This window comes from Leptodactylus fuscus, chromosome 6 (assembly GCF_031893055.1).
Source record: "Leptodactylus fuscus isolate aLepFus1 chromosome 6, aLepFus1.hap2, whole genome shotgun sequence".
In the NCBI taxonomy this organism is placed as follows: Eukaryota; Metazoa; Chordata; class Amphibia; order Anura; family Leptodactylidae; genus Leptodactylus; species Leptodactylus fuscus.
This window is the reverse complement of record NC_134270.1, coordinates 64,096,536-64,123,059: the sequence shown is the minus strand read 5'-3', so window position 1 is coordinate 64,123,059 and position 26,524 is coordinate 64,096,536. Positions and strand designations below refer to the sequence as shown.

At 43.3% G+C, this 26,524-nt stretch overlaps 1 protein-coding gene across 1 annotated transcript in view; it reads left to right on the top strand.

Annotated features, from left to right (window-relative positions):
* The window catches only part of ARHGAP32 (Rho GTPase activating protein 32), a 91,500-nt gene that overhangs the window by 14,609 nt on the left and 50,367 nt on the right, over positions 1 to 26,524 (top strand). Inside the window, exons 3-4 of the mRNA XM_075280169.1 lie at positions 4,323 to 4,429; positions 11,111 to 11,195. Of these exons, the coding sequence (XP_075136270.1) occupies positions 4,323 to 4,429; positions 11,111 to 11,195 (192 nt within the window). The remainder of the gene's footprint in view (positions 1 to 4,322; positions 4,430 to 11,110; positions 11,196 to 26,524) is intronic.

The following is a 26,524-nucleotide window of genomic DNA, read 5'->3' as shown; positions in this document are numbered from 1 at the left end:
TGTATTGTGTTCTGTATAGAGTTTCATAGAAATATATAAGGTCTCCTGCACACAACTGTAAGGCCGGGTTCACATGGAGTATTCTGGCTCCTCATTTGGTACGTAGACGCCGCGGGAGGATTTGCGGGCCGTATACGCTCCCATTGTTTTCAATGGGAGCCGGTACCGTACACGCGGCGCTATTTTGCAGCCGTGATTTTGCGGCGGCCGTAAAATAGCGCCGCGTGTACGGTACCGGCTCCCATTGAAAACAATGGGAGCGTATACGGCCCACAAATCCTCCCGCGGCGTCTACGTACCAAATGACGAGCCAGAATACTCCGTGTGAGCCCGGCCTAACACATCAGGACTTTTCAGACCATTTTACACCATAAATTCCATCCTGACCATGGGTCATATGACACAAGCTTACAACATTTTAGGTGTCTATGATGCTGTAAGTTTGTCATTAGACTGGGATTTGTGGCCATAATACAGTAAGTAATGTCCAGGTGCATTATAGCCGTGTGCAGGAAGTTTTTGCGCAAAAAACCAGCCTTATTCAGTTCTTACTGAAGGAAGTTCCTTCAGCGTCCCTGAATTCTGCCTGAACCTACAATTGAAGTGAATGGGAGTTGGAAGTCTTTCTGCCGGTGGCGGGGAGATGTCTGTAGTAGATTGTGGATGGTGGGTCCCGCTTATATTCGGCATTATTCCTGTCTTTGGAGCAAGGTCCTGGTATGATGTGCTTGTGTAGGTTTTCCTTTTAGAGCTCCCTATGATTTATGTGTTTAGATGCCACATTAACACTTCCTCGCCCTGCCTGGTTTATTGGTAGGTGGGACAGGAGATGCTCATATTGGAGGGTGATAAAGCTGTATTTCACACACATGGAGTTTACATACAGTTTTATTGGCATCAGGAGTTGTTTATGATGATGTTAAGGAGATCCTAGGTTAACACTTCAAGGGTCAGGGTTGTATAGACCCAGTGATCATAGACTTATACATCATACAATACAGTGAGCACATCTCAGACTTCATTATAGATCATGAGTGCCATACAAGAGCAGTTCTAACATCTATATAGGATTGTCAGAGAGCTGCGTAGCCCTGGCCAGAGCACTATATCTAGTGGAGATCCAACCTAGACTCCCATGGTGGGACACGTTCAGGTCTAGGTTGGAAACATGTAAACTCTGACGTAGTCCACGTGGATCCGATCTTTAAGAGTCACATAAAATACCTGAGAAAAGACAGCAGTCTGAATATGCATCAACATTTAACAGATATATCAAATGGGGGCACAAAGTGGTCTTCATACAACTTTCAGTATTATTGAGGATCCAGTGACATTGTCTTGTACAGTGCAGCTTCTTTTATCTCCCATGATGATCTCCTCTCTGCAGCCTGAAAAAGAAATGCCCAAACCTGGTGTAGTGGTGAGGACAGAGCCGGGCCCGGTAGTCCACCGCACACAGAAGTGACTCCATGACGGATCTGTCATATATAGAGAATCGTAATCTAAATACAGGGAAAGATGCAAATGTTATTCAGGTTGTTATTTTCTATCAAGGAGTGTTCTTACCATCAAGCCTTAGCATCTGTTGTCCATGTGTGAGATTTATTCTGTTGCTCCCTGTTGTCAGTCATTTCAGGCTTACTGTGGTCTTCTGCAGTTGGATGAGTGACAAAGTGTATCTCGCTACTTTATATTGCATATCTCCATCCATATGTGCCCCTGATATCAGCCTCTGCTCTGCACTGTGCAGACACTGGCCCCTTTGTCTCATATTTGGACAGAATGAGTATTTTGGCCGGCTCTTTGCCTCGGTCCTTCTGTGGATTTGCACATTATGTGTTGTCTTCTGTATTTTTCCTCCCTTGTTCAGTTTGATGTGGTTTTTTTGTGCATTATATTTACTCTGTGTATGAGACTTCAGACACTGCAGAGCTACATCAAAGCCTCTATAATAATGCGCTTCTCATGGGTCTCTGCTTCCACTATCAGTGCCACCATGCTGAACTCTGTTCAGGCCCATCCACCTCTGCAGCACGGCCTTTAATGCTATAGTGATGGTTGCCTGCGATAATACAGAGGCATCTTAAAGTTGTCTCATCCCCTGTCTGAACAGTCACCTGTAGTCCTCCAGTCCTGACTGTGATGGGTATGATGGTGCACATGTCCTGCTGCCCAATGGATCACCACATTTGTTATATTGCTAGGAATATTGTGCATACTAAAAATATATGTTGCTTTTATGTGGGGTATAGATTGAGCCAGAATTAATTTCCAATACTGAAAACACACATACGAAGTCTTTGTTGCTCTACTATGGTGACCATTTGGAGTGATGGTTTCCGCCATGCTGATACTCTCTCCCATTCCCAGTTGTTGGTACAATTGTATTGCGTATATGGCTGATTGTACTGTTGTGTAAGCTGGTGCTGAATGGTTATTAATCTGTAATATATTGCTTTTGGTACAGTGCTGTCTTCAGACAGAAGGGATTGACATTACAGGATATTTGTCTTTATTGGGATATTTTTAATATTGATGGTATTGTCAAGAAATCTGTTGACGCAGCTATAAAAGTGATTTTGTTATCTTCTATATCAATAGGCTGTCTATATAACCCGGTATTATAACTATACAGTTGTGAACTGCAACCTAATAGAGGATTGCTGCTGTGACTGACTTGATATTCTGCTGCCCCCTGCTGGTTGGTTATTGCCACTGACTTAAAGTGGGACTAAGTTTTGATTTCCTGGCTGCATTTCTATATTCTTTCCCTTGCTTCTCTCCTACTTCTCACTGTGTATTGGTTCGGAGAGATGACTCTCAGTGGATGGTACTGTGTATAAGATATGGTTTGCTGTCAATATATATAGTGTGAGGTTGCTGTATACCACAAACCAGGTGGAGCAGAAGTGAGAAGTTGGGCTTCGTACCCTGTACTCTGCTTTTAACGTTACATTTTATGCTTGGTTTACTTTGAGTTGTCATTGCGTTGATGTCCTTAAGTCTGGCACAAATCATGTGACAGGCAAGTGGCTTTTCATATCTCAGCTTAAAGGCATTCTATCGTTAGAATCCCACATTGGAATAGCCTTAAGAAAGGCTATTCTTCAATTGCCTTCTCCAGAAGCATTGTCTGCGCCACCATTTGGCAGATATCCTGGTTTTCGTCATTATGCTAATGAGTCTCTAGACAGCACTGGGGGAGTTCCCCGTGCTGCTTGAAAACTCTCCAGCGCCGCCTGTGCATGCCCGAATGGGAGAGGCCTCAGGAAAATGGCTGACGGACATGCGCAGTCAGCGCTTTTAGATGAAGACTGGACGGTGACGCGGGAGAAGAGGCAATCCCTAGAAGAAGATGGAGACTGCACTGGTGTGTTTTCAAGCAGCACAGGGGACAGCCCAGAGCTATTTGAGCACAGGGGGACACCCCCTGTTCCGTTCTAGAGACTGATTAGCATAACGACGAAAACCAGATATCTACTGAACAACAACACAGAGTTAGGGGAAGAATAGCCTTTCTTAAAGCTATTCTGACATGGGCTTAGTTAACTAAACTTTCGGACAGCTTTGGATTTTCTGACATTTGTGTTATAATAAATGTTGTTATATAGTTTAGTAACAGATTTTGTCTCCTTTCTGTGAAATCCTGTATCTCTTTATTCTTTCCTTTGCTTCTGTATTGAGATGTGTTTCTGCCTTACACTAATTCTATATGTAGTAGGGGCTTAGAGTATGGTGCTGTGTAAAATGTAGAGGTAGGGGAGAGTCATATCTCTGGCATTGTAAAAAGTAGAAACTTGTTCTTCTTTCGTATGACACTTGTAGTGTTATCTATATTATTTTCAGTGTTATCAGTGGTCAGGATTAGAATTTTTATATGCAGCTGCATAATATATATACTATAAATATCCGATTCCCGACTGTTCAACCAGTGATCTCTCTGAAAATAATGTAGATAGCACTACAACTTTAGTGCCATATGAAAGAAGAGCAAGTGTCTACATTTTATAAGGCCCTGTACTCCATACACAGTAACATTCAGTGAGAGGCAGGAACAGCTCTCAATACAGAAAAGACAGAGAGTGAAAAAATGCAGGATTTTACAGAAAGGAGACAAAATTATTCATGAAGTAGATTACAAAATGTATTATTGACACAAATACTGTCAGAAAATCAAAAGATGTCTGAACGTTTAGTTACACTTTAGATTCTCCTGGTGCAGGCACTTTTCCAAAACCACAAATGCTTCTCTGTTAATTACGTGATATTAAGTAGTTTGCGGCACAGTTGTTTCTAATAGAGCGGTTTCTTCTTCCTGGCAGGCACGAGGAGCTGATATTCCGGTTCCTGGAGAGATTCCCATTGCCACAGAACTCCCAATGAGATCCTGCAGTCACACAGCAAGCATGAAAGTCAAGAATGTCAAAAAGTGAGTTACGTGTCATCTCTTCCTCAGCAGGTTCTGTATTGTAACCTTGGGCTGATGTATGTAATGTGCTGGCATTATTTTTAATGTGTAATCCAGAGGAAGGTACTATCTAAGGGCATCATTCCCAGTAGTTAATGCAAGATCGCCAACAGGTGCTACGACATTCTGGTTGGGAAGATGACCAGAAGCCTTCATGCAACAATATCTGCATCCTTGGCACAGTTTTTGTCTCTTGGCAAAAATTATGTGATAGTAGTACCCCAAGGACTTTTTTTTTCTTTTTTTTAATTATTATTTGTAGGGGTACCTTGAGTCTGAAAAGGTTGGGAAATATTGCTGTAAGATAAATGTCATTTTATTGGAAATCTGTCACTAGTCACAGTGAATTGTATAGAACGTTAATTTTAGCGCCAGTATAGTCAGTCCAATAGATCCATCTGGGCAACACCGGGTACAGGAATTCAAGAAGCAGCGTCATAGCTGTAGGATAGGAAGAGGCTGTCACTTAAGAGTAGAAGGGTAGGGACTCAAACCCGAACATGGAGTCCTTGGAGACTCGGGCACACCCCCACTGCACTTAAAGGGGTTGGCCACCCTTAAGCTGAAAAAACCAAAGTGCCCCAGGCAACTCAGAAAGATGGTTATAGGACAAATGTGCTGTAAAAATTACATTTATTTTACTTGTTCCCCATTAAAATGAGATATTGCAGTGTGAGCTCAGCCGGCCTGTGTGGGCGGGACATCAAGAAACTGAAAGTAAAACTCCTGGCCTGCATTCCAGGCTGAGGCGCATCACAACGCTGCCCACACATAGGATGTGATCACATAGCTTCATTCACCTCAGCACCTCTGGCTAGCAGAGTGCGCTCACAATAGCTGTCACTGTCACAACACTGGGCTGAATCCTAGGGGTCCTGCACAACTGATAGCTTCTGAGGGCCGCTATGATTCATCCAATTTGAATGGAGCCCCAAAACACCTTCTTTAGCGCTAAATTCAATAAAATGCCACCGAACACCATCGATTACAATAGGGTTGTGACTAAATACTATTCTCAGTAAGGACCTGGTCCTTATCACTTATAGTATTAGCCGCCTCAGTATGATCTATTTCCCATTACTGGTCAGGACCTTTTTCCCCTCTAGTGGTCAGAATCTGAACTGAAGTAGTATTTAGCCAGCTCACAGTAAAATGGCCAAATCCCCTACTCCAGAAGGACCAAGTCCTCACCAGTGACTCATACATGTACATATATATATATATATATATATATATATATATATATATATATATATATATATATGTACACAGCCAGGTCCTCACCCGTCCAAATTCCAGAGAAGAGTCCAAATTTTTATGACCCCCCCTTGCAAGATATAGTAAATGAAATTCCCGGCACTCTAAGTATGCTTCCAAAGTGAAATTTTATTCCGACAAATAAACGTTTCGGTCTACAAGACCTTCCTCAGTGTGTCGGTAGGAAGAAGGAGGTATAGGAAGCCAAACAAAATGGATAGGGAGTCCTGGTGGATGAGTGCCCAGGACTCCCTATCCATTTTGTTTGGCTTCCTATACCTCCTTCTTCCTACCGACACACTGAGGAAGGTCTTGTAGACCGAAACGTTTATTTTCCGGAATAAAATTTCGCTTTGGAAGCATACTTAGAGTGCCGGGAATTTAATTTACTATATCATGATGGCCGTGAGACGCCATTTACGAGCACCAGCCTAATCACCGAGTGACGGTTCATTATTCATAAGATATACGCCCCCTTGCAAGATACCCACAGGGGAGGAGATAACCCCTGTAAGTCTACCCCTGCACTACTAGCAGTTATTTCACCAATAGCCATATATTTCCTGTGCACCCCCAGACAAGCATTCTATATCTTTCTAGTGCACCCCCATAGTGTTAATAAGCACTCCACAGCTCAGAACACTCCAAACAAGTTTCACACAGCTCCCCATGTGTCTTTTATGGCCAAAGCCCAATGTGGTGGTAAAATGGCGGCAAAAACTGCAGCATGTTCCAGAGTTTCTTTGTGCCTCTCATGCAAACCTAAGGCTTAGTTCAAACGTAAATAACGTGTGGCTTATTCTGGCACCGGAAAAAACACTTCCTAATTAGGAAGTGTTTTTTGAGACCTTGGCCCACTTTTTGTGGAGTTTTTTTTTTTTTTTTTTTTTTTGTAAAAACCGCTTCCAACAAGGCCAGGCGGTTTTCCCATCCCTTAAAAAAGAACGGGCTGCAAGAAATGCATCGCGTTTTTACCACACTTTTTTTGTAAAAAAAACACGCGTTTTGTGCTTCCCATTCACTTCTATTGCTTTCTTCAGGCAGAAAACGCCTGAAGAAAGGTCATGTCGCTTTTTTTTTTCATCTAGCGTAAAAAAAAACAACCAAGCCCTCTACATAGACTATCATTGTATGGAGGCGGATTATAACGTGGATTCTGCAGTCAAAATCCGCCTCCATGTTCCCGTGTGAACTAGCCCTAACACAGATATGAAAGATTCCTCCATTCTTCATGAGCCTCTTGTGCATCGCCAACCCCCCCCTTCCTGAATGTAACTTCAGTGCAAGGAGCACACACAACCACCCCCCAGCTCTCCACGTGCCTCTTTCCTATGCACCCCACATGTCTCCCCCCACAGTACACACTACACCCCACATTATACAATGCACCCCACATCTCTCCACCTCCACACTACAACACGCACCTGACAACTCCCATAGTACACCATGCACCCAAGATATCCCCCCCACAGTACTCCATGCACCCTACATCTCTCACCCCCACTACACAATGCACCCTAAATCTGCCCCCCACAGTACACTGTGCACCCCATATCTCTCCCCATTAGACAATGCACCCCACATTATACAATACACCCCACATCTCTCCACCTCCACACTACAACATGCATCCTACAACTCTTACCCCATAGTACACCATGCACCTACATCTCTCAGCTCCACTACACAATACAGCCTAGATCTATCCCCCAGATTTGTCCTCCCCTCCACACCATGCACCCTACATCTCACCCACACTACACAGTGCAGCCCACATCTTTCACATCCCCACAATACACCAGGCACCTCACATCTCTGCATGTTCCTCCACTGCAATGGCATACAACTTTATTACATGTGCAAGGACCTTCCTGCAATCACAGACACGCCTACCCAGTAACAAGAATAGAGAGTCATGTGACTGTGACGTCATAAGGTCCTTGCTGAGTAGTGAAAGACCAGGCAGAAGAGCAGAGCAGGCACAGACACGTGACATGGTCAAGCTGGGTCACATGCCCCTCCATGTCAGGAGCTCAGTGGTCAGAGGAGGAGTGTCAGGGAGCTGGCAGAGCCAGGGAAGCAGGGGGCGTGGCCTCAAAAATAAAGGGACAGGTGCAGAATTAAAAATGAATGTCTATGAGAAAGTTTATTATTTATCTTTGGGCTACACATTACAGACTGTTAGTTAGAATGTGGCCAACCCCTTTAAGTATAATTTGCATATGTCAGCTTTTGCCAGGAAATGTGCATCTCCTATACTATCTAAACAAAGCACAAAATTTGATTGTACGTCCCAGGTACTAGCTGCATTGGTAGTAATTCAAATACCGAAACTAAAACAGCACCAAGATCTACATAAGGCTACATTCACACCTGTGCCTGTATTCCGTTCATTACAGTCTATGGGGCTTTTTAAGCAGGTTAGTTTTCCGTTCTTCAGGGCCCCAAGCAGACTAGAAGAATGGAAACCTAGGCACTGGTGTAAACCTAGGGTAAATAGAGCTAAAAATGCATTGCTACCATTTGTTATGTAAACATGTAAATTTATTACTAATTCTTATCTGTACATGTTGATTACGCTAGGTTCACACCTGTGTTCATGTCTCCGTTCTATGGTTTCCATCTTCTGCATGGCAGAAGACGGAAACCACAGACCGGGTCCGGCCGTGCGCGGCGGTGAGCGTTTTAGGCTCTCCGCCGCGAAACCGGATTTTTTAATCCGGACACAGAGTAGTGCATGTCCGACTCTGTGTCCGGATTATAAAACCCGGTTTCGCGGCGGAGAGCGCAAAACGCTCACCGCCGCTCACGGCCGGACAGCTTTCTCACCCATTCAAATGAATGGGTGAGAAAGTCTCCTGCAGGCTTCCATCTCCTGCATCTGTTTTATGCAGGAAACGGAAACCTGCAATAAGGACAGATGAACGCAGATGTGAACGAGCCCTTAGAGGTTGATCAAACTTGTATAAGCCCATCTGCAATCTAAAGCTATGAGGGTGCTCAGCATGGTGTCCCCTGCAATGTACTGTGACCGGTTTGATACAGAGTTTATTGGTGACAGTCCCTTTAACCTGTTAGTGACCAGCGTATAGATTTTCTAAGTCAGTCACTAATGGGTCTTATTTGCCACAGTTGACCTTCTCCATCAGTTGCAGCGGAATAATGGAGGGTCTCCCACACACTCAGATAAGGTGCTCTGATAAAGTGTTATAAAAAGTGATCAAAAAGCATTTCCCAGAATGGCAACAATAAATATGCCATCTCTTCCGTCAAAAAATAATCTGTTGGACAATTCTGTTAACAAAAATAATAAAGTTGTGGGTCTTGGAAAGGATTTTTACTTTGCAAAAAGTTGTAAAACTATACAGATTTGGTATCCATTTAAAGGGGTTTTCCCATCTCACTGTTTCAGCTTTGCCTGCAGTCTCTTCTTCTCACTTCCTGTATTTCTCCTTCCCCCTCCTTCCTCCCAGCTTGCTGAATGACACTATGATGTATCATAATACTTAGGCAGATCAGATAATATGCACATGCTTGTACAGAGGGGACTTAGTGTTATCTGTGTGTTTACATAGAGAGATAACAGACAGGGCTTTATCAGCAAACTGCAATTAGCTGAATGTATTGTCCTGCTGGCAGAGCAGTAAGTAAGTGACATCACTTGTCCTATCTCATTGTCCAGTGGTTATAGCAACTCTCTGTGAACAATGGAAGGAATACGTTCACATAGCAGAAAAACAAAGCAGCATTACTAAAGCAATATATTTAGGAGAAGTCTTCAATTTACATAAGCTACCAGTATAGATAGTATCCTTGAAATAGGACAACCCCTTTAATCGTATCAACCCAGAGTATTAATTTATCCAGCCTTTCAAGCCACATCATGAATGGGTAGCAAAATTGCTGTTTTTCTATTCCTTTCCAGAAAGTGTTAACAAAAGTTAGTCAATGAGGTATATGTACCCCAAAATAGTACCATTACATACTACCACTTGTCCAGCAAAGAAAATATGCCCTTGTACGGTTACATTAATTGGAAAATAAAAAAGCTAAAGGGCTTGGTGTGCAAAACATGGTTAGATCAGCAAGATTTAAAAGACATAAGTCACATAGGGAAGGGGGGGGGGGGGGTTAAAGAAGACCTTTCATCACCCTAAAGTCATTTAATAGCTGCTACTCCACTGATTCTGGCACACTTGGGATTTTTCTCTAGCCCCCATCGTTCCTAAGCCATCAGTGCTGTTCGTTTTGGTGCCTGATATGCTATTTAGGCTCTATACTGTCAGGAGGTCGGTGTCAGGCAGGTGCAGACAAGAGATGTGATTCTGAGCTCTGACACTGGCTGCATCCGATTGGAGTGCTCGCCTGACACTGCCTTTCTGACATTATAGAGCTTAAATAACACATCAGGCATCAAAAATACCTGCGCTTGTTCCTCAGGAATGATCAGAACTAGAGAGAAAATATCAACTTCCTTGGAATCAGTGGAACAGTACCTGTTAACAGATACTAAGAACTAGAATTGATGGATGGCATGAAAGGTTCTCTTTAAAGGGTTGTCCCATGGGATGATTTTTTTTTTTTTTTTTTTTTTTTTAGAAAAGGGTGAAAAAAATACCTAACTTTTCACCTGCTGTCTCCATCCCAATTCTTCCCAGATCTTCTTTGGGCCAGTGATTCAGTAGTTTTGTTTGTTTGATTTTTTGTTTTTGTTTTTTATTATAAACTCTTGCGGCTCAACTTCTAAAAAAAAAAAAAAAAAGTTTTGGATAAACAAATTGTTTTCCGTGGTAGATGCGGTCAGCTGATGTTATATTGGAATATTCAAACAGCTGTTTCTATGTGTAAGCGGAGTAAGCGCCATGTCTGCCATTGCAGTCAATTTTCACTGGTTATGCAATGATTCTTGCCCTGTTTTAGGAACCTGGGACATGTTGGTGCTCCTTTTGGACCACCTATGATGGCCACTCAGCTTCCTATGATTTCTTTCAAGGAGGTGGCCACAAAAAATATTTAGGTGACAAATATTACAAGTGATAAATGATTTATCGGTGAGGGTCTGGCCACCCTATTTTTATAGTTGTGGTCACATTACATATTAATTCTATTATAATGTATAGTTATCTATATCAGTCCCCTACATGTTAAATGGAGCAGTAGAGCGCACACAGGACTACAGCTCCCCCCCCCATCAATGAAGACCAATAAAGCCCCAGCATTCATGCATAGGTGATGAAATGTTTTTTGTTGACCCGTTCAGAAAAAGCTAAAGTGAAGATTTAGAGCTTTTCAGGAGTCTGCAATATGGTAGCTTTGCCCTATGCTCTTTTGTTTGTGTGCAGAATACATCACCTACTTTTCATTCTTCGTTTCTTCTCTAAGCAGAATATCCTTCACGAAGGGCCACTTTCCAAAACTGGCAGAATGTGCTCACTTCCACTATGAGAACGTAGACTTTGGCAGCATTCAGGTAAGGCCATTCTGCATGCTGTGTGACATTGTGCAAGCAAGAATATGTTGTTTGTCCTCTGTGCTTCTAAGTCAAGCAGATAAAAGTGATGAACTCAGCAACCTGTGTGTAATAATTGGTGAGCTTAGAGTGCAGCAGACCTTCCTTATCCAACCGCGTGAGTGGTGCCATCTTGTATTTATTAGGTCTCCACTTCATATCTTGTGAGCTCCTTAAGTTCATCTCACTGCAGCTTATAACAAAATCCCCAGCCTCAGGCAACCTGTGGTGGAGCTAGAGATTTAGCTGCTTCTAAAGCTTCTCAGCCTCCATAAAGAGATGACAGATCAAAGTTCAAATGCATGGTAGTAAATATTCAGCCTGGCAGCATCTCAACACTAGAGGGCGAATCTGCGATTACAGTATGTGGATTAATAGAAATGATACAGAAATCACAGTAAGATACTCATAAGCTAACCACAGACTTGAGAGAAATGGTCCCCTGATCCTCCTAGACCCTTTGTCCAGACCGTCTCTGTTATTTTTACTGATAAAGTGCAGAGAAAATAATAGCTCTACTGTAATAGCAGAGTCGCAGAGAGATGTGACCTGTGCATCCTTCTGTTCCTTATGTAGAGATTAGTTGACTTCCATTACAGCTTTACTTAGGCAGGCTTATTACACATGGTGTGGGAGTGCATAGCCTCGGGAGATTTTTGCACCATATTAACAAAGCATTCAGAGTATAGCTGATATGTGCGATCCGGCCATAGTGGGTATGTAAAGAATGTTGCATCAGGGCTGCAAATGTGTTGCAGTGTGTTGAATTCAGTCACCCACACAACAGGAATATGGATTAATGGATAAATGCCTGAATGTCATTAGGTTGGGGGGGGGGGGGGGCAGCCAAAGTCACAGCTCACACGCCTTGTGATCACACCCTGCCTGCCTGACACCACCCTACTAACAGTACAGAGCCTAAATAGCATATCAGGCACCAAAACTAACAGTATTGACTGCTCAGGAATGGTGGGGGCTAGAGAAAAAAATTCCAATTGTGCCAGAACCAGTGGAGCAGTAGCTATTCATTGATGTAGAGAGCTGGACTTGTTGGACTTGGTGAAATGTTCTCTGTAAATGTTATGCCATTTAATTCTACCAATGACTACAGTTGTGCGGGCATGCTGGGAAGTGTAGTCTTTCAGAGTTTGGAGAGCTGGAAGGTGAGATACATATACATATGTGTGTGCGTATATAATATACTAGCTTTTACCCGCGACTTCGTCTGCGGTGAGTTGAGTATTGGGCGGACACAGACGTGTGAAACTGTAAAAGTGCTTTAAAAAATTGGTGGGCTAGCAAATGTGATCTGTTATATTGTGTATGTTGTGATACAGACAATGTGATGTGTTATACAGTCTGTGTACAGGAGTATATATGTATCAGGTACTGTATATAGCAGTGATAGGTAATACATGTAATATATAGTATATACAGCCTGTGTACAGGAGTATATATGTATCAGGCACTGTATATAGCAGTGATAGGAGATACATGTAATATATAGTATATACAGCCTGTGTACAGGAGTATATATGTATCAGGTACTGTATATAGCAGTGATAGGAGATACATGTAATATATAGTATATACAGTCTGTGTACAGGAGTATATATGTATCAGGCACTGTATATAGCAGTGATAGGTAATACATGTAATATATAGTATATACAGCCTGTGTACAGGAGTATATATGTATCAGGCACTGTATATAGCAGTGATAGGAGATACATGTAATTATATAGTATATACAGCCTGTGTACAGTAGTATATATGTATCAGGCACTGTATATAGCAGTGATAGGTAATACATGTAATTATATAGTATATACAGCCTGTGTACAGGAGTATATATGTATCAGGTACTGTATATAGCAGTGATAGGAGATACATGTAATTACAATGTGATGTGTTGTATTGTGTATGTATAGTGGAAAGCTATATGTAAATGTGAGTGAGTTATACAGCCTGTGTACAGGAGTATATACTGTATGTATCAGGCACTGTATATAGCAGTGATAGGTAATACATGTAATTACAATGTGATGTGTTGTATTGTGTATGTATAGTGGAAAGCTATATGTAAATGTGAGTGAGTTATACAGCCTGTGTACAGGAGTATATACTGTATGTATCAGGCACTGTATATAGCAGTGATAGGTAATACATGTAATTACAATGTGATGTGTTGTATTGTGTATGTATAGTGGAAAGCTATATGTAAATATGAGTGAGTAGAGTGAGGGCTTCTCCTGAGGTGACAGTAAGGAGTGTGCAGGCAGGTTGAGGCAGGAAATGCCAGGTAGTGTGTGTGAGTCTATAGCTGGGGCTAGGAGTCCTGCTTTTGTGAGTCTCCTGCTAGGAAGCCATGTTGTTTAGTGGCACCAAAAGCAGCCTGTGACTCAATCCTGAGGGAAAACTATGTTTGTGGAAAATTGCACGCAAATCCGTCCAGGCGTTTTAGAGTGATTGAGGAACAAACATCCAAACTCACAAACATCCAAACACACAAACTTTCACATTTATAATATTAGTAGGATATATAATGTATATATAATATCAGGAAAACTTCTTGTATCTGTGCTGAACGTATACATAAAGTCTAACTCGCTCAGCATTGGCACACACAGTTGCCTTTAACATACAAAGTAAGGCTCAAACACATTGAGAACACAGCCTTAGTCTGACATTTAGGAGGTGGACCCCTATTTAATTGGACCCCGTTATCGAGGAGCAGCTTATATGGACACTGCGTGCTTTACTCCTTATGTTCTCGCCATAGACATAGGAGATGTAGAACTTGAGAAGACCACTACCCACGAGGACAGGCATTATGATATACTAAACGTTATACACTCACCGGCCACTTTATTAGGTACACCTGTCCAACTGCTCGTTAACACTTAATTTCTAATTAGCCAATCACATGGCGGCAACTCAGTGCATTTAGGCATGTAGACATGGTCAAGAGAATCTCCTGCAGTTCAAACCGAGCATCAGTATGGGGAAGAAAGGTGATTTGAGTGCCTTTGAACGTGGCATGGTTGTTGGTGCCAGAAGGGCTGGTCTGAGTAGAAACTGCTGATCTACTGGGATTTTCACGCACAACCATCTCTAGGGTTTACAGAGAATGGTCCGAAAAAGAAAAAACATCCAGTGAGCTGCAGTTCTGTGGGCGGAAATGCGTTGTTGATGCCAGAGGTCAGAGGAGAATGGCCAGACTGGTTCGAGCTGATAGAAAGGCAACAGTGACTCAAATAGCCACCTGTTACAACCAAGGTAGCCAGAAGAGCATCTCTGAACGCCGCACAGTACGTCGAACTTTGAGGCAGATGGGCTACAGCAGCAGAAGACCACACCGGGTGCCACTCCTTTCAGCTAAGAACAGGAAACTGAGGCTACAATTTGCACAAGCTCATCGAAATTGGACAATTGAAGATTGGAAAAACGTTGCCTGGTCTGATGAGTCTCGATTTCTGCTGCGACATTCGGATGGTAGGGTCAGAATTTGGCGTCAACAACATGAAAGCATGGATCCATCCTGCCTTGTATCAACGGTTCAGGCTGGTGGTGGTGGTGTCATGGTGTGGGGAATATTTTCTTGGCACTCTTTAGGCCCCTTGGTACCAATTGAGCATCGTTGCAACGCCAAAGCCTACCTGAGTATTGTTGCTGACCATGTCCATCCCTTTATGACCACAATGTACCCAACATCTGATGGCTACTTTCAGCAGGATAATGCAATGCCATGTCATAAAGCTGGAATCATCTCAGACTGGTTTCTTGAACATGACAATGAGTTCACTGTACTCCAATGGCCTCCACAGTCACCAGATCTCAATCCAATAGAGCATCTTTGGGATGTGGTGGAACGGGAGATTCGCATCATGGATGTGCAGCCGACAAATCTGCGGCAACTGTGTGATGCCATCATGTCAATATGGACCAAAATCTCTGAGGAGTGCTTCCAGCACCTTGTTGAATCTATGCCACGAAGAATTGAGGCAGTTCTGAAGGCAAAAGGGGGTCCAACCCGTTACTAGCATGGTGTACCTAATAAAGTGGCCGGTGAGTGTAGACCATGGAATGATTCATTCCTCAGGTCATTGAGCCACAGATGATGTCATGTGACTGCAGTGTCACTTGTGACCATTAGGGGGTAGTATAAACACACAGAAAGTTGATGCTTTATACACAACAGAAGGATCATATCATCTTGATGTTGTTATATAAAAGTTCATGAAGTTCTGTAAAACTTTGCAATTAGTGTTACCATGACAACGGAATTCATACCTTAGGAAGTTTTCCATCTTTCCTTTCCATAGAACAGTATGTTTTGTGTTCAGTGTACAATACCAGGGGCAGCGCATCTGTGATCGAATCGGTAATTTCACTGAAAAAAACAAGCAAATTGGTGGCTGTACAGATGGCGCCATCTAACAGGTCTACAATAGTCCTCACTGCACATATTACTAGTGAAATTTGTTTGTTGACAATATCATCAGATGATGAAGCGTAAGAGCCACTTTAGTATCCCAGAGGGTCTGGTCTGTGGGGTCTCCATAGGGTGCACAGTCTATCATGATTTCAGTTTTGGGATGATTTAGCACAGTTTGTGTGTATATCTTCCTGTATTACACTGTATACAGTAACATGACCAGCCGCAATAGTAATGTATAAAATCTCCCATAAAATAGTAGGAAAAAAAAGCTTAAAAAAAAAAATAAAAAAATAAAAGTTCTAAATCACTCCTTTCCCTATAATACATATAAAAGTAGAAAATGACTGTGAAACACATACACATTAGGTATCCCTGTGTCTGACAGTGCCCGTCTACTGAATATAGGGTCTGCAGTGCTCCTGTTCCGTCGGGAAGGGGTTAATAGGAGCCCTGCAGATACCCTATATTCAGCCAGGCTGAATTCCAAGTGGGGGGGGAAATATTTGGGTCGGCTTATATTCGAGTATATACGGCACTTGTTTTAAATCTATTTTATGAGTTTTATTCAAGATAACAGAGCAGGAGCACATTGCACAAACTGCAAGAGTATACAAGTGTAACACAGTAAGAAATAACACAAAATATGGCAGCATAACTTTATCTCATAAAAAATAAACATATATAGACATAAAAAATAGGGATGTGACCGAGAAATTATGGGTTATGCAGGTTAGAAGCTCTAAAGCTGTAAGTACACATAGCAAAATGCCTTTGTAAGGGGCAAATCAAGCAGAAGCACAACCATACACCCAAGCTCCTTAAAGAGGACCTTTCACTGATTTGGGCACAGGCAGTTCTATATACTGCTGGAAAGCTGACAGTGCGCTGAGTTCAGCGTGCTGTCAGCTTTCCCGATCTTTACCACAGGTAAAGAGCCAGTCAGGAACGTCCTTCTTCACAGCAGCGTCAATAGCGCTGTACAGTGTGACCGGGGAGGAACACCCCCTCCCTCTGCTCACAGTGCTCGTCCATAGACGAGTATTATCAGGAGGGGAGGGGGCATTCCTCCCTGCGCACACAGCGCAGCGCGATAGGCACTGCTAAGGAGAAGGACGTACCTGACAGAAACGCCCTTCTGACTGTAAAGAGCTACGTTACCGGGACCGATGGCTCTTTACATGGGGCACAGATCGGGAAAGCCAACAGTGCGCTGAATTCAGCGCCCTATTAGCTTTTCAGCAGTATATAGAACTGCCTGTGCCCAAATCGGTGAAAGGTCCTCTTTAAGCCCGCTTTGCAGTGATGGCACAGAGGTCTTCTATACCTCTGATCTGTAGATAAGCCACAGGCCCAGGACCAGTATCATGGCTTCCCATTATAATGATATAACAGGGTAGGTGCAGTCTTGGCTATAAAAAGTGTAGATCAGACGTAAGCCAAATTACAACCAAGCAAAGGCAGGCGAGGCAATGGCATTATTATCTTTTACTGCAGTCCCAGTTTCATGTGTATTCAGAGATGGATATCCATGTTTTCTGTTTGCAGAAGTATCCAAGCCCACAGTGATGTTTGTAATTCATTCCTCTTAGTCTGTCATACTGGTAGATGACTTGATAAGATCTTTTCTTCCAGGAGCAGTTATAATGATGGCTGTAATGAAAAGGCCCGTGTATTGGTAGGTGGTCCAGCAGATCACCCTTAGTGGGGTACCCAAAGTAAAATAAATTGATGTGATTAAAAGATACTGGGGGGGAAGATCTGATAACCTTTATCTTATAAGTGGCATTGTAAAGAAAAGGACACAAGTGTTGGCATCTGCACACTGCTGTAGTCCAAGTGTGGGCAATGGCTGCACAATAGTGTAGGTAATAACACAGGGCTTCATCCGTGCTTACTGATGTGTGTCTGTACCATCAAACATTTCTGCACATCTGTTATGGAAATCTCACGTTATTATTTTGTGTTTCCGGCATCTATGCCATCAGCAGATTTCTAGTTGACTTGTATTCTCTTTCAGTCCTGCTTTTTCTGACATGCTGTTTGTCAAGCTTCCAGACTAGATCTCAGTGGGCATTTCCTGTGAGGTTGTTCTGTCCTCCCCTCTCACTGTGTTTAACCCTATTTATGTGCTTATTGATATAGTGCACGTTACAAAGATAGGGCCTTGCAGTGCTGGAGTACTGGGTTCAAATCCCAGGAATATGATGGCGTTTAATATGTAGGCAAAATAAATCTTGTCAACACTGTGCCAAGTAGGTTACACAATCTAAATTCTAAATCAGTACATGGAATGTGGAAACCGGAGTACCCAGGTTACAACCCAATGGCATCAATTTGTTGCCAAGAAAAAGGTAGCACTCCAAAAATAAGTAAAGAAAGAGGTGGAATGTATTTCATGCAGAACGTGTCCGCTTCACATTTTAGAGCCTTTTTCTTTGTCATTTCATAATTATACAGACTGATTTTGGGGGGGAAAAAGTGTCATTTAATGTGATTCTTTAATGTCATTTTTTATTTATCAGGAAGGTTTTGTGCATGCCGTAGCTGACATGCAGTTATGCTAATTCTAAATTAGTTTATGACTACACATTTTTGTTGTCTCTGTTCTTGAAATATCTTCAATAAACTATCGAAAGAGAAGTTCTTGTTTACTACTGAATAGTACATTGTCATGCCAATCTCTGTCCCTAAGGAAGGCATAGAAAAATGTAAAGCAAAAAAATATAGTTTATGCTAAAAATATCACAAGTACAAAATGCTTTTTGTCAGCTAGACAAGGCTACACCAGGCAGGTGATGTAAACAACAGACGTCTCTGATCCTGTTATGGAGGTCAGGTATGGAGGGGGACAACAGTGTCATGATGGGTCATTAAAGAGGTAAGTTGCTACGTCAAGCGGCAGGAAATAACCCAGTACTTCCATCATTATGAAGATATAGCATATACGCCTTGATAGTTTAGTGAGTCAGTCTTCCAAGGTTTTGTCATGCGGGGTCCTCACGTGTCAAGGAGAGATTTTAATGAGGAGTACCTCAGTCTTCCCTGTGTTAGTTTTTTCTGCGGAGAGGTAGGGGGACAGGTTGGTTTGTGGATTACATACCGTATTTACTCGAGTATAAGCCGACTTTTTCAGCACATTTTTCATGCTGAAAAAGCTCTCCTCGGCTTATACATGAGTCAGGGTCCACGGAGCACAGAAAACTGGAAGGACCTGGAAGAGGGAGGTCCTTTAGTGCTACTGCTCTGTGATTGGCTTGTCATGAGGTCTCGTGACTTTGATGTCATCAAGGGTCCTGTAGCCACTGGTATGTAACATCTGCAGATAAGGTTGAGTGTAAATCCTAGTAGTTCCGCCCAACACCAGAGTCCGATCACATGGTCATGACGTCATCAGAGGTCCTTTAGCACACTTGGATTTAGCATCTACCCTGCAGATGAGTGGCCAGGATTCATTGTGTCTTATGGAAGATGTCTGTTGTATGGAGGAGAGGAAGCTACAGTAAAGTGACACACAGGGGCCTTCCTTTAGTTACTCTGCCTATTAATATCAGGCATTTGGGGTTATTAATTTAGTTTCAGTAACTCCATGTGCCTCACATTAATAGCAGTTAACCCCATCATGTCCCTCCTATTAACCCCTGTGTGCCCCATATAAGGGTTACTAATATGTGAGACACATGAGGGTACTAATGAAGGACCTTAATTATGAAGATACCTAATTATTACCTCCCTATGTCCCATATATCTCTTATGTGAGGCACACAGGGGGTTAATGTGAGGGACATGATGGGGTTAACTGCTATTACTATGATCCCCATGGAGTTACTAAGCTGCAATGCACATGACCAGACTTTTTATCTGCAATGGTGGATTCCTACCCCCCTCGGCTTATACTCGAGTCAATAAGTTTTCCCAGTTTTTTGTGGCAAAATTAGGGGTCTCTGCTTATATTCGGGTCGGGTTATGCTCGAGTATATACGGTAGCTAAGAGAATATCCTCTCCAAAAACAGAAAGTTTAAACTGACAGGGTTGGTGTAGAAGTGGGATGCTAACTGTTCTGTGTAGGGCACGAAAAGGTGCAGGGCATAGTGGGCATCCTTGTCTGGACCTGCTATAAATGTGGAACACTGGGAATTTGGTGTGCAGAAGTTTAATGTCTGCATTGGGAGCAGAGGAAACAAGTAATGCTAACAAATGGGTCGTATACTCCAAAAACTCTCTAAGGTGGTGAAGTGGAACGGCCAGACCAGCCAATCAAATGCCTTTTCAGCATCCAGGCTTAAAATAACATAACCCTGCCAATAGCATCCACCGAATCTATCCTTATAGATATATACCTTTTATAGTACAGGTAAGGGAAACAGTCGGGCCCCAGGGCTTATGTGGGCCTTCATAGTCTGAGTTACAACCTAGTCATGGATGCATTGAGCAACTGTAGGGCCTCCCGCAAAAGTGGTGGCAAACGGGAGAAGTATAGTTATTTGCAAAGAAAAGCTGATCGAGTCTCTCAGGAGGCCCTAGGGTAAGCAGTGGAGGATATAGTAATATCTGTAGTTGATGTCAGCTATTTGGGTTTACCAAATGGCCCCATGAGTTCAAAAAAGGTACCTGTGTATAGCTCTCTTCTGGGGCGTGACTAGCAAAGACTGGGTCCATAGCAAACTTTTGACTTGGGCAGCGACAACATGGCGCATCCTTTCCCGGCCTCCACACAGTATAGCGCCCCAATTGCACACACTATACTGTCCCAAAGTGGTTTTTAGACAGTATAATATTCTACAATGGCCCCTCCACACAATATTATGTCCCATCGTGGGTTCCTATGCTGTTCGGTGCAAATTATTGGGGTACACTACCCACAAACTATTATTATTCTTTTTAGACCCTGGAGTACAATACTCGGAGGCCCAGGGGAGGTAAAAAGAAAAAAAAAGTGTCACTCATCTCTCCCTGTTGTTTTTGGACGCCCTCAATGATGTCACAAACGAGGGTTATGCCAGCATCATTATTATGCGTTGCGATGCTGGCATGACCATGTGATGTCTGTGACTTCACTACAGAGGCCAAAGACAGCATGGAGTCGTGATGGAAAGATGAGTAACCCTGTCTTTTTTTATATTTGCATGTCTCCCCTGGGCCTCCGATCATTATATTCCTGGATTTGAATAGACCCCAAAGTATAATAATAGCAGTATTTGTTGCCACCTCCATTTCCCCATCTTCCCTCTAGGGGGCACGTGATATGGGATGCACGGGGTGCCCTGGAGGGCAGATGATGAAGTGGAGGCGGCAGTGAGCAGGAACGGGGATTAGTAAGTAAATGTAAAACGTAAATCTATCCACTTCAAAGATATAAACCCTTTTATTGTTGATTCAGGGTTTATTAGCCAAGTTGGCAGTAACACTATGGTTTCTCTTTGGGAGGAGTCTTTGTACTTTATGTCCTACAATATTACCACCTTCTTGGCATGTATTCCCTAATATGCATCAACACTATAAAATGGCTTGTATCTTTAAAATGGGTGAATGGATTTGGATAAACGAAACGACAAAATGCTCAGGGTGACAGCACTTGTCATTGGACTTTGCAGACCTGTGACAGATCGTCTTTAAAGCTTCCAATAAACATGAGCGAAAATATGGCTAAAATAATACCCATCATTTTGAAAAATCCACACAATCTACACTGTCTACCAACAAGTATTTGGACACCTGAAGTAGAATAGAAAAACAACATTTATTCATATTGAATAGTTGGTAGAACCCAGCAGATGCTTCCTTACAGATGGTAGTGATCGACACAATACTCCCGGGTGCCTGGTGTATGTGAGCCATTGGTCGGGTGCGGTTTCTCTGGCCAGCACCTGTCGGTCTCTTTCTCCCAGTTTCGGGGGTCTGCCGACTTGGGGCACATTCTGAAAATCACCGTTCACCTTCCACTTCGTAATCACATAGGCCACTGACGATTTGGAGTAATTTAGTTCGCTTGCTACCTGTATGTCCCTTAAGGATCAACCATTTCTGTGGTACCCCACAATTACCCCTTTCTCGAAATCGGACAACTCTGCACTTCGTGGCATCTTGCATACGACGAATGCTGTTTTCTACACGATATTTAACGGCGGAAGGCATGACGCTGCAGATATCTTTATTTGCATGGGTGTCCAAATACTTATTGATAGACAGTGTATAACTTGTGAAGGCCAATGGAAGATGCTGTATACCAAGCAGGACACATGGGGACAGTTAGTTTAGAAAAGTTTTGGTTGTCGTTAAACCATAACTAAACTTTTGGACAACTTTTGATTTTCGGGCAGTATTTGTGTCAGTAATTTTGAAATGTACTTTATTAATAAGTTTTGGTTCCTTTCTGTGAAATCCTGCATTTTTCACTCTTCCCCTTGTTTCTGTATTGAGATCTGTTTCTGCTTTGCACGGAGAGTTATTGTATATGAAGTACGAGCGGGGTAAAATGTAGAGGAATTAAAGGGATTCTACCATTAAACTATTTTTTCTAGGTAACACGTCGGAATAGCCATTAGAAAGGCTATTCGTCTCCTACCTTTGGAAGTGCTTGCCGCCGCGCCGTTCGTTCGAAATACCGGTTTGTACCGGTATGCTAATTAGCTCTCTCGAAGCGATGGGGGCGTCCCCATTGCTGCTCGAAAACAGACTCCAGCGCCGCCTCTGTCTTCTTCTGCATCCTCCCCTTCCGTCTTTGACTTGACGTCAGACGCCTGAGCAGTACGCTCTGTTCGGCGAAGTTCGAATATACTTGCATATCTTTTAAAAAGGTTATTCCGCACGTACTTTTTGAATGTTAACCACATCAGTAGTTTTTGAATGAGCCCGTTTTATTCATAAGCTAATTAGCCTCCAGCGTGCACCCCGGAAGTCTCAGTGAGCACCCTCACTTCTATGCTATGCTATGTTATGTGTACAGCAGAGGCTGTAGCTGCTAATGAGTCATCTCCCGGCTCTCACACATAGCAGAGAGAGTGCTCACTGAGACTTCCAGGTGCACGCTGGAAGCTAACTAGCATATGCATAAAAATCGGGTTCATTCAAAAACTACGGAGGGGATTAACATACAAAAGACATGTGTGGAATAGCCTTTCTAAAGGCTATGCAGGTATGTGTTTAGTTAAAAATGACTTTTCCCAATGATGGAGACCCTTGAAGCCTTATTGAAACCGCTTCATCCCTACCTTGACTGTTAAACCAGCGCCAATCCTCTTTACCCTGGTATTCTGGATTAAGCTAGCTTTACAGATGTCAGTTCTCAGCCCACATGTGATTATTCCCTTTCCACAGCATCTACATTCATCATCACAGGTGCAGCCTCGGATACATTGGCTTCTCACATGTAGTCATGAGTGTGGAAGCTTTATCTTTAGAACAGTCACATGATCTGTACAACACCTGGAAGCATGACTTCTATGCGTTCTTCTGTGCTACTGATTGATCATAAAGTGCCGAATATCATCAGTGAATCTGCCACCTTTTATTTATTGTTAAATATATATCACCCTAGACTAATCTATCATCTCAGTTCTTCTTTGATATAAGCTACTTTTTATCCCTTATCAATTATTTTTTCTGATTTCAGCATCTCTTCTCCATAACTCAACTGTATTCTGAAGGATAAGCAAGTCTTCTTGTATCAGCATCTCTTCTCCTGCTCTCATTTGTTTTGTCTTCTGATATCCATATCTCTTCTCCATTGCTCCTCTGTGTGCTCTTCTGATATAAGCATCTCTTCTCCCCTGATATCAGCATCCCCCATCTGCGTTCTCCTCTGGTATAAGCATCTCTTCTCTTCTGATATTGCACCTCCTCTCCTTCTCTGAACTGTTTTTCTCTGATATAATCCTCTCGTCTTCTCTCATCTGTGTTCTCTTCTGATATCAGCATCTCTTCTCCTTCTCCTCTTACAGCACATTTACATTAGCTTTGTGAATGTCCGTTGCTCTCATCTTTCATAGAATGAGATGGAGGGTGCTCTGTCTGTGTCGGTTCCCACATGTGTAAACAAAGTAACTGAAGGTTTTTCTTAGTCATGTTTTTTATTTTTTGTAACTGAAGAAAAGTGTAAAACCATGACGTATGAAAGGTGCCGCCATGTTTTTTACATGGGGTGAATGCAGAAGGATGCAATCTACAATTAATGTCCTTTACTCACATCCTATGAGAGCAGTGGACATTGATAATGGTAGTGTGAACCTACCCTTAAAGAGGACCATTCATCACCTCCAACAAACCCAGCTTTTTACATCAAGTAATAGGCACTGCTCCACTGATTCTGGCACAGTTGGAATTTTTCCTCTAGCTCTTTCTGACTAATCAATTCTGTTAGTTTTTTAGTGCCTGAGATACTACTTAGGTTCTGTATTGTCAGGAGGGCGGAGTCAGGCAGGAGCAGGCAAGGGGGTGTGGATATGACTCTAAGCTCTGACATCGGCTGCCTCTGATTGTAGCTCTAAATCACACTGACTCTCTGGCATTACATAGCACATCAGGCATCAAAACTTACTGCACTTTTTTCTTGGCAACAGTGGGGGCTCCAACTGCAGAGGAATCCATGCAGCGCGTCCATTAACAGCTGCTGAGAAATTGAATTGTAGAAGGGGATGAATATTCCTCCTTAAGGGTGCATTCACACTACGTAACGCCAGCGTGTATCACAGCCGTACACGCCGGCGTTACAGCAGGGCTGCCGGACACTTCCCATTCATTTCTATGGGAGCCGGCATGCGAGCGCTTCCCATAGAAATGAATGGAAAAAAGCAGTCCATTCATTTCTATGGGGAGCGCTCGCATGCCGGCTCCCATAGAAATGAATGGGAAGTGTTCGGCAGCCCTGCTGTAGCGCCGGCCTGTACGGCTGTGATACACGCTGGCGTTACGTAGTGTGAATGCACCCTAACTGCGTTTTTCTCTGATATAAGCATCTCTTCTTCTCTTATCTGTATTCTCTGATCAGGACTGTGGATTTGGTAGGGGAAATTGTGATCTCCAATTGTTCCATTTTTCCACAGCCATAGGCCTGGTTCACATTTGCATTTGGTATTCCATTCGGGGTGTCCGTTGCTACCGTACCATCCTTTAATGAATGTCTACATTAACAATGGACACTAACAGATCCGTCATAAATCCATTAAAAATCCCAATGATGTCAATGTTGTCCGTTATTGTCAGTTTGCATCAAATTTGTCACATACTCTACTTTTTTTTTTGTGTGTGTGGACATAATGCAAGCTGCAGGACTTTATTTACATTATTATTTTTTACATTACCTCAAGAATTTTTTTTTACGTTTTACAATAAAGGCGAGGGAATAATCAACAACCGAAAGCGGTAAATAGCAGGATGTCTACGGGGGCGGATCCAGGGCCGGGCAGCCGCGGTCCGGACCTAACAAAACGGTCCCGGTCGGCATGTCCCTATTTCAACTCATCGGCGTCCGTAGCTGAATACATAGGCATTTAAAGCAAGAGCTGTCACAGCTCAGCTCCTGCTTTAATGCTGCACTCTGGCATTTGTAGCCGCGATGTGATGACGTCACATCGCGTCTACATCTATGTGTATGAGTGAGACTGCGGAGAGAGCAGCGGGGGAGCGAGGGAAGGTGAGTGTAAGTATTTTTTTTTTGTGTTAAGGTGGAACATAATGTAGGGGACACATGAAATTGGGGGCAGATGAAGGGGGAGGGGGAAGAACTGCATGACACTGGGGCAGGTGAAGGGGGGAGAACGGCATGACCCTGGGGCTGATGAAGGGGGGGGGGGGGGGGAGAACGGCATGACCCTGGGGCAGATGAAGGGGGGGTGGAGAATGGCATGACACTGGGGCAAATGAAGTGGGGGGAAACGGCATGACATTGGGGCAGATGAAGAGGGGGGGAGAACGGCATGACACTGGGGCAGATGAAGGGGGGGAGAACGGCATGACACTGGGGCAGATGAAGAGGGGGGAGAATGGCATGACACTGGGGCAGATGAAGGGGGGAGAACGGCATGGCACTGGGGCAGATGAAGGGGGGAGAACGGCATGACACTGGGGCAAAGATGGGGGGGACATGAAACTGTGGGCAGATGAAGGAGGGGGGAGAACGGCATGACACTGGGCAGAAACGGGGGGACATGAAACTAGGGGCAGATGAAGGGTGTATATGAAACTGGGGGAGAGATGGAGGGGGACATATAATTTACAGTTGACTGTAGGAGGATTATACTGTGTGGGAGCACATGGAAAATTATGTCCCACTTTCTAATCTTCAAAAGTTGGGTTGTATGGGTTAGAAGTGCAAGGCCCTTAAAGGGGTATTCCCATGTCCCTTACTCACCAGTCTTCGCTGCTGTAAACTCTTCTTTCTTCCTGGTTTTCTTGTGTCCATTAGTGGGCGGGGTTTCATATGCAAAGCCAGCAGCGAGATGACGTCGCTTCTATGCCGCTGGCCTTGCGTGCGCGCTCCCAATGCAGCTAATAGTACACAAATAAGGTCAGTCTTATAAGTTGGTCAAACACCGTTAATAGAGATGAGCGAGTACTGTTCGGATCAGCCGATCCGAACAGCACGCTCACATAGAAATTAATGGATGTAGCCGGCACGTGGGGGGGGGGGGGTTAAGCGGCCGGCCGCCGTCAAAGCGGAAGTACCAGGTGCATCCATTCATTTCTATGGAGAGTGCTGTTTGGATCGGCTGATTCGAACAGTACTCGCTCATCTCTAACCGCTAACTAGTTTTTTGTTTTTGTTTTTTTTTTTTTAGAAAAAAAGCCTCAAAAATGCATTTTTAGGGCTACTTTTTTCAAAAAATCCGGGGGGGGGGGGGGGGGGGGGTTGGG